This window comes from Spea bombifrons, chromosome 2 (assembly GCF_027358695.1).
Source record: "Spea bombifrons isolate aSpeBom1 chromosome 2, aSpeBom1.2.pri, whole genome shotgun sequence".
In the NCBI taxonomy this organism is placed as follows: domain Eukaryota; kingdom Metazoa; phylum Chordata; class Amphibia; order Anura; family Pelobatidae; genus Spea; species Spea bombifrons.
In genome coordinates, this window is record NC_071088.1 from 16,867,620 (window position 1) to 16,876,897 (window position 9,278).

The window sequence follows — 9,278 nt, forward strand, 5'->3', positions numbered from 1 at the left end:
CTTTTAGGAACGTACAAGACGGTGACCTATCCAAAGGGAAACTAACAAAACTTTTGGACCAGTAGGCTAAAATACATATTAGGCATTTAAAAGGAATAAGCCCTGGACCCCAAATCTTTCTCTTTGGAAATGGAAGGGAGAGTGGATAGTTTTCCAAGAAATGGAATGAGATTTAATGGCGCATGATAACTTACTACTTGGCAGAAACCAACACTGGCCGATTACGGTAGTGTTTAGGCATACATGACGGTTTTACCCATGCAATGTACTGCTAAAAGGAATAAAACAGAGGAGACAGATGTCTGTAATAGCCAGTTGTGGCATGACCTTTATCTTGTGTCATTTAACCCAATCATTAAAGCTCTCTAACATTATGAAGCCAATACAGACACAAATATGTATTATGAGTAAGGTTGATATATGTTCTCCTGCAGTAAAGCAAAAGGAGATCAATTTCATGGACGACTAGGAAGTAGAGATCTTTTCCTTGTAATGATTTGTTCTTGCATCCCTCTACAGAATGAATGATGGCCCCGTCCTTGGCTATGAAGAAGACGTTGGCCAAAAGACCACATTTAGGTTGTGCTATCCAGAGTCTATCTTTTCAGACAGATCGCACTATGATCCCAATACTACAGTGGTCCTTATGATGTTTAAGCCGCATGATGTAAAGTGGTTGTCGGAGTTAATAACGCGCAAGAGAGTGGTGAGTGTAGAGCTGTACTATTGTGCCAGCTTTATCAAATATATTTCACGTTTTGCTGTAGATCCAAGTAAATAGTGCATTGAACAGGGCTAGGTAGCTCCAAGATGCAGCTATGGCTCCTTCAGGTTTTACGCACATAAAGTAGTGTTATCTTCCATCGATGGCAACTTATATTTTGTGCTTGAATTCAGTGTTACAGTCTTGCTCTGTAGACTATATTGCCAAAAAAGTGACGTTTGTGCGGCTTCACGCTACCCTCTTCTTTATGCAGCCGTTGACGGCACGCACCAAGAGACAGGATCTGCCGCTCAAATAGCAATAATTATATATGCAATGTGGCATTGGGTGTTTGGTCAGGCCTCTCGGACTATCTCAATGTCGCCAAAGAGTTGAAGCTGATTAGAGCCCAGTCTAGGCATTTAGACAAAAACAGCGAAGCCACAAAAAAAAAGAAGAAAGTAGTTCCTGAAAATTCTGGTTACCCAACTATTAGTTTAGTGATTCCAAAAACAATCTTGAAAACTTCTCAATAAAGCGCTGTATAAGTGGCTTATTTTCACCGCTTATTCTCCTTTATGTTTAACTTAGTTCCTCTTGAAACCTAAAAGACCACTAATCTGATGACTGCTGCAAGGCATTTATATTTAAATAACCTTTTAACTGTTTATTACAGAGCACTTATGGATTTTGGAGGAAGCCGGCCATGAATCTGATCTACCAGACTCACCAGCTAAGAGTACTCAATCCATTCATTCTTCAACAAGTGTCTCAAAATATACTGAATTTTCCCAAAAACTTTCCAAAGACAGAAGTAAGTGTGTGTGATATATATACAGAGCCGGCCTTAAGTGTTCTGGCGCCCTGTGCGGACTACTCCCCTGGTGCCCCCCCCTGCCCCTTCTCACTGCCCCCCCTATTTTTTTTAAATAAAGTTAAAAAAAGAACAAAACAAATAAACGATGCTTTAGTTTAAGTCCCGGGCAGGCGCCCCTGTTGCCATGGCGCCCTGTGAAAATGATAAATACACGAACAGCTAAGAGGAGCTGCTAGCGGAGGGGACTGTGTTAGCGGCTGTGCAGACCTCCATCACCCTGAGGGGCAGGAGAACTTGGAGAGGAGGCATTGAAGGGCCTGCGCTGAAGCTGGGATATCCGGAAATGATGGCCACTGCGTTAGTGTCTCCGCTTATCAAACACACTTCATCGCTTTCTTGTACGCAAGCGGCTACCACAGTTACCGATGATGACTTTTGGATTTTATTGCACATCCTTTGTGTGATTAGATACAAAGAACTAACTGGTCTTCTCAGAATAGTGTAGCATCCACCCGCTTTGTGAAGTACCTTTCTGTTTAGGAGCACTTGTTTAGTTTTGAGGCAAAGTTAAATGCATTAGATAGGGATGTAGATTATTTAAAAGCCTGCACTTTCAGAGGAAAGAATAAACTGACAAGTCTGCTTAGGTGTATTTGCTTGATTGTCGTAAACAATGTTTGTCTAAATGGCCGAGCACCCTTAACATTATTTCTCTTGTGACTCAGGCTGTAGAATCTTCCCTGCGCTCTGTCAGTGTTCTCTAGAAGTGCATTAGCCTTTAATCTGAAATATACACCACTGTTCAAAAGATTAAGATCACTTGTATTTGAGAAAGAATATCTTTAAAATAACATGAAATGGATGAGAAATACAGCACAGACGGGGTAAATGACTATTGTAGCTGGAAACGGCTGATATATCTTATCTTCATAGGCGCACAGAGGTCCTTTATCACTCCTGTGTTCGCTAATCCAATTTTAACTTTAAATTAATCGATCATTAGAAAACTCTTTTTATAATTGTATTACAGCTAAGTGACCCTAAACCTTTGAGTAGAAGTGTAGGTGTAAAGCGATGCTTTAAAAATGTTTGAAGATGATGGTCCCGCCAAGGATGAAAGTTCTGCGCACTCGAATACCTAAACGTTTGTTAACAGCGCCATCTGCTGTCAGTAGCTGTAATGAAACGATGGTTAATGCAGCACGAGGGAGAAGCGCGGTGTTATTTACATGATTCAGTGTTATTTAGAAGACTTCTAGAACTCTGACAGGATTGCAGCCTGTGAGTACTGGAGGTGGAGAAACTGAGTCTTTAACCCCTTGACGACAATTGATGTGCCAGGCGTGTCACGAAAATGCATCCCATTAATCACAATTGACGTGCCAGGCATCCAGCAACACAAAAAAAAAAAGTTAGGGACCCGTTCGATCGCTCCTAGGAGTGTTTCAGACGGCCTCCTGTTAGAGACATGCTGCCTCTAACAAGATGGTGGCGCCCTTGAAAAATAAGAGTTCCTAGAAGGTCTTTCCAACACCAAAAAATTTAGGGACCCCGTACAAACCTATGCATGGGGGTATCACCGTACTCAGGAGATGTTGCTGAACACATAGTGGGGTGTTGTGTGACAGCGACATACCAGGAGCTGTAAATTCATACCTACATAAAAATGTGTGTGAATAAAAATACACACAAAAATACTACTGCAAACTTTGACAAAGGCTGTTGGTAAACTGTGTGCATAGAAAGAGTTAAAATACCAGCATTTGAAATACCCTGGGGTGTCTAGTTTTCAAACATATATGGTTTGAATTAACTTTAACTGACTGGCTTATAAAATGGCCCAAATGGCATATGGGGCAGAATGATCAGTTTTGAAATAGTAAACTTGTACTTATTAACCCCAAAACTTGCAAAAAAAAAACAAACCCTAAACAACGTGAAAACATTGGGTATTTCTAAACTCAGGACAAATAGTACAATCTATTTAGCAGGTTTCTTCATTAGCTTTTGTAAATGCATAAAATATTTTTCAAATAAAAGTTAGAAAAAGTGCTTTTTTAAAAAGAAATTCACCATATTTTATAATTTCGTATAGTAAATTAGAAATGATCAAAATAATATGATCTCAAGAAATCCCTTCTTTCCCTTTTTTTTTTTTTTTTTTTTTATAGAAACCAAAGCATCCAACAACCGGCATTATTGCGATCACCCTAGCATTTCATATATGCAATGAAGTCCACGTCGCTGGCTTTAAATATAACTTGACGTCCCTGAATAGCTCCCTTCACTACTATGGGAACGAAACCATGTCAGTGATGGCTCAGGTAAAGCACCAATTTCATTAAATACGTGGGGTATATCTTGCATGCCGGTGCCACAGTGATACTCGCGGACCCCACTCCTGTGATAGTCTTGGCCATAGATTATAACAGCTGCCCGATGTAATCAACACCATCTCTTACCTGCTGAGGGCCAGCTTCCCAGATCATGGAAGGGGTGGGAGTCAAGCTGTCGTAAAGATAATATCTCATGGGGGGGGCTCCATATTTACCAAAAAGACACTTAAAAGCAGAATGGAAACCACCAGCTTTACTGCCATGAAATGTGCTCTTCCGATATTGCGAGAATTGTTCTCATTTCATTTTATTTCTCTTCCAGAATGAATATCACAATATATCAGCAGAACAGATATTCCTCAATGGCCTTGTTCAACGCAGAGAAATCACCAATTTAACGTAAACAATAGGAAAAAGGACCATTTCTTAAGATTCTTGTAAATATGTATTTTATTTTACCATAAAAAAGTATTTTTTGAAGAACTATTGGATGAGGCAGCAATAGAGAGAAAAAAATCCAAACCCTTTTGCCTTTTTTACGTCTTTATACTGATTCTGCGTTACGTTACGCATTTTTATCTTTGTTGCCGACATATCGGTGGAGCACGACGGGATGACCTGTACTGCGTGACATAACGTGACCGCTGGTCTCTAGCAAACGCAAAAGACTTCTTTATGTATGGACTTCACAGTATGATGCAAAGAGACTAGAAAGCGGGTTTTCTACAAAGAAACAACAGAGATGTTTTGTACATGAATATTTTTTTTCTTTGTAAGAAATGTAGAATATTTGGCCTGTTTTTTGTTAATTTTGTAATTAGTTTTGTTATTGATTTACTTAGGGTTAATATATTAAAAGAAAAGTATTGATTCTGTTCATTTCAGTGAGTGTATGTAGTGTCATTGTGTAACTGCCCCTTGGCAGTTCATTGTTGAGGTCACAACAACAAATGCAACACAAGTGCCACAAGGCCACGTTCCAGGGAAGTTTAATTACTGGACACCACGTGAATCCACCGTCCAACGACAAAAAACATATAAATAATCTGGGAAAAAGAAGCCTTGCAGGCATTGCTTGCGTCCTGCTAGCTCACAGCTCAACGGCACTGAAAGCAGAGGAAGAGGAGCCGCTGCAAGTGATGGATCTGGCTGTTTGTATGAACGCTGCTCCGCAGATAGGACACCAAGCAGCTGCATGGGGGTCAATTTATACATGAGTATTGTAAGTGGCAATGGCTCTTTTGGAGGGCATAAAAGCTGTTGCCCGCGAATTCTGATGAAATGCTGTAAATGTGTCTTTTGTGGGTTTTTTGGGCATCTCTGCTTTTTCTCCCTCAGTTGTGTATTTGGGATGCGCACGCTCACTCCCTTACTCTCTGATAGCATCTGTCTCTAGGGAAAATCCTGCTACCTGCTACGAAGAGACAAGAATCCCATGTTTACATCAGATATTGCAACAAAATTCAGTGGCATGCAATCAATTAACTGTAAATCTGTAAAATAACTACCATATATTTATTAAACAGAGATGAACAGATACAGTATCTCCCAAGAGTGAGTACACCTCTCACATGTTTGTAAATATTTTTATATCTTTTCATGTGACAACACTGAAGAAATGACGCTCTGCTACAATGTAAAGTAGTGAGTGTACAGCCTGTATAACAGTGTAAATATAACACAACACGTCTAAACCTCGGCAACAAAAGTGAGTACACCCCTAAGTGGAAATGTCCAAATTGGGCCCAATTTGCCAATTTCCCTCACCTGTGTCATGTGACTCGTTAGTGTTACAAGGTCTCAGGTGTGAATGTGGAGCAGGTGTGCTAAATTTGGTGTTATCGCTCTCACACTCTCTCATACTTGTCACTTGAAGTTCATCATGGCAAAGAACTCTCTGAGGATCTGAAAAAAAGAATTGTTGCTCTACATAAAGATGGCCGAGGCTATAAGAAGATTGCAAACACTCTGAAACTGAGCTGCAGCATTGTGGGTAAGACCATACAGCGGTTTCACAGGACAGCTTCCACTCAGAACAGGCCCCGCCATGGTGAACCAAAGAAGTTGAGTGCACGTGCTCGGCGTCATATCTAGAGGTTGTCTTTGGGAAATAGACGTATGAGTGCTTTCTTGATTTGATTCCATTGCTTCTATAATATACAGTGATCTCATTTCTGATCTTTTTAAAAATGATTCTGTTGTGAACAGGACCAAGGTTTGTCCTCTAAACAAGATTCATACATCTTCTGAATATACTTGCTAAATCTTAAAGGTCATAAAGGTATTTTTGTCTTGTTGCCAAAAAAATTAAATAAAAAAATTCTAATAGCATAGTGGTGCTATGACTGTATTCTAAATTGGGATGTTTTCAGGACATTCACAATTCTCAAAACTGTAATGTTAATACTTTAAGTGGAAAGGTTATAGGCACAGTTGCATATTTAAGTTTTTTAGAAACCAAATAGTAAAAAAAAAAAAAAAAAGTTTGGATGTTATTTGCCATGGTAATTTACAAAACATTAATAAAAAAAACAAACTCCTAAAGAGTATTATTTATAATGTTGAATCTCTTAGACACAATGTTCAAGGACAAACAAAAGTCATTGACTAAAACCAGAACCATTGTTTGACTTAAATCTGGTGTCGTTGCGTGTGGCGTGGTACTTTATTGAGTAAAGAGGATTTTTCGTGGGTAATTCAATCCTGAATGTTAGTGATTCTTTTATGTTTCAAATAGACTTATTGCAAAAGCAGCAAGTGGACTATTGCTACCGATTGGATGGTTTCATTTAATGTTGTGATGATACTTTTTAAACTTTGCATAGAATAGCTTTATTATATAAATTGATATATGTAAAAAATTATGCCTAATTGTCCCCTTGAAACCTTGCATCTTTAGCATTCAAGTCCTTTTTCATGAAAACTGTGCATTCTAAATGGTCAATAGTGGCATGTCCTGCAAATCAAGGGGGCAAATTACCCCTGTAACAACCACAGCAAAGACGTTTTAACACATGAAATAGGCATATGGCTATAATGAATGTAAGAAGAGACCGAGGTCTGATTAATGGGCAGAACGTTTATCTGTCGCCGGATTCCATGTTTCTGTTTCTATCTATTCAGTATACAGAGCCGGTGCAGCACTTATAATTCATGGCGGGATTATGACTTTAACTTTTCTTTTCTCAATTATTATTACATAAAACAAACACCAACCAAATAAATGAAATGAAGAAGAGTGCATTTTTTAACATTTATTTAGTTATTTTCCAAATCCGTACAAAAATTAAATACAAATGTATTTGCTGTTTTTCTTCTGGAAAATCATCACCTCAAATGGCCAGTGTATGGAAAAAAACATTCACGGTTCACCAGCTTTTGACAGAATACGTCTCTGCTACATTCATAACAGTATCTGGGATAATATATATTAAAAATAACAGCTTTGCCAGTTATATCCGTGCGCGAGTACTCATTCTGTTATGGGATACACAACATATTGTTACATTTTATTTTACTTGGACAAAACAAACAAAATTTAGCCATTTCTTTTTATTTTACATTTCTTTTAAATTAAACATCATTCATTTGATATGTTTAGCACCATTGCAAAAATACAGTATTGAGTTGTAGATCTGCGCAATTTCTTAGGGGGGAAAAAAAAGAAGAGGAGGCTTGTACGATTTTACACTTTTTTTTTTTTTCTTCCATTAAATCAAAAATAAATTACTGATACTTCATTTGATAGAGAACTATGAAGACAAACTGCCCTGCAATACCTATGAATTATCCTATTTTGTTGCAGTCAGTACGGTACTGTTGTAAAAATTCAAAATCTTGATATACCCACCACTATTTTTGTATATATTAAAGCGTTAAGTATAAAGATTTGCATCAAATAGTTTTGCTTCATGTAAAAACCTAGTATGTTACAAGTATATTTCGGAGCAGATTCACGTAAGCTATAGATATAAGTGAGTATGGAAACTGTATTAAATAATTTTTATTGCGTATATTGTTGGATGCAGTAGCGAATAAACCTGGTAAAACGTTCATTTTTCTTTATAGACGGGTACGGACAGCAGCATTTCTATTGCAAATCTCTAAATTTCATATTATAATCGTCTTGGCAATTATAGATGCAGCATAGACAGTGTAAATAATACAAAACGAAAATCATGAATTCAGTTTGAAAGTAATGACTTGGCTGAACTCCTGAGCAGTGCACGTTAACATATCAAAAAGAAAATCTAAATTACGCCACTGGCTGCTAATAGGTGCGAGCGGATATTATTAAAATGCATTGGCTTGGGTTACACATAGCCACGATGTTCAGTGAAAAGTTCTACTGGACAATTATTGGTGACTGGTTTCCGGTCCACAGCAAAAAAAGAAAAAAAAACAACTAATAAGTCTAAAAAATGGATCTCATGTCATTTCTTATCATTTGGTGTTACGATGATTCTAAGCTTATACAGTTTTTGTTAATGACTTAAGTAGCCATATATAGATAGAAAAGGGGTTCCTATGTCTGGCTAGGTGGCTGCCCAGTGCTTGCCACTGTTAGGCTTTTAAAGTGGTCGGAAGTGGGCATGGAGTAGCTGGGAATGGGTATGGCCAAGCACCTCTTCCCCATCCTCCCTTTTAACAGGAGATGGGGCATTTCATTCCTAATTACTGTAATTGTTTCATATAAATTGGAAGTATTGCCTGGATTTTTTCTGAGATCAGTGAAGCAAACAATGCTTGGCTTCACTGATCCCTGTTTTCGCACCTTGTGAGCTGTATTATGATCTGCTGCTGCTGCTGCCTGCCTCCTATACATTAAGGTGAACTGGCATTGGGTAGAGACAGACATGTTTGCTTGCTTCAAATGCTTTCTTCCCTCTTAGCTCACATTTCAACACAAAATATCAATGTGTAGGTCATGACTTCATTAATTGAATGAAGCATTAAAAATAAAAATGGCATGACTTTACCTTTAATGCAGAAGTGTAATTTAGGCAGTACCCACATGATTTAAACTTTACAATGTTAAAAAAAATTGTCATTGTTATTAAAGATTGCCTGGTATTCATACTATAAAAATAATTAAAACTCTTTAAGGAATTAGTTTCTGAGCTCAGATAAAGAAAGAGTTCACATTTACCATATGTGCCCTTTAAAGATTGTTATATGTAAAATACAGATCTCTCCCATATCAAAATACTTTAACACTACAAAATATAGGTAATAAACCTTTTCATGTAATGACAAAACATTATAAACTCTGTATGTACTAGTTTTCAGTGTGTGTGTGTGTGTGTGGTGGGGGGGGGGAGTACGTACTTTTGTACCATTTACTTTCTGACCAAAGCAGAAGACACTAAAAAGTTAAGCTTGCAGATGAAATAGTATTTTCCAATATATTAAGACTGTAAGC

The 9,278-nt window shown here is 37.9% G+C and overlaps 1 protein-coding gene across 6 annotated transcripts in view; it reads left to right on the forward strand.

Moving 5' to 3' along the window:
* ST3GAL6 (ST3 beta-galactoside alpha-2,3-sialyltransferase 6) overlaps positions 1-4,739 on the forward strand; it is a 50,799-nt gene extending 46,060 nt beyond the window's left edge. For all 6 annotated transcript variants that reach the window (XM_053456927.1, XM_053456924.1, XM_053456928.1 and 3 more), the window contains 4 exons: positions 520-706; positions 1,380-1,517; positions 3,692-3,844; positions 4,179-4,739. In XM_053456927.1, the coding sequence (XP_053312902.1) occupies positions 520-706; positions 1,380-1,517; positions 3,692-3,844; positions 4,179-4,259 (559 nt within the window). In that variant the 3' untranslated portion in view covers positions 4,260-4,739. The remainder of the gene's footprint in view (positions 1-519; positions 707-1,379; positions 1,518-3,691; positions 3,845-4,178) is intronic.
* The last annotated feature ends 4,539 nt before the right edge of the window (positions 4,740-9,278 follow it).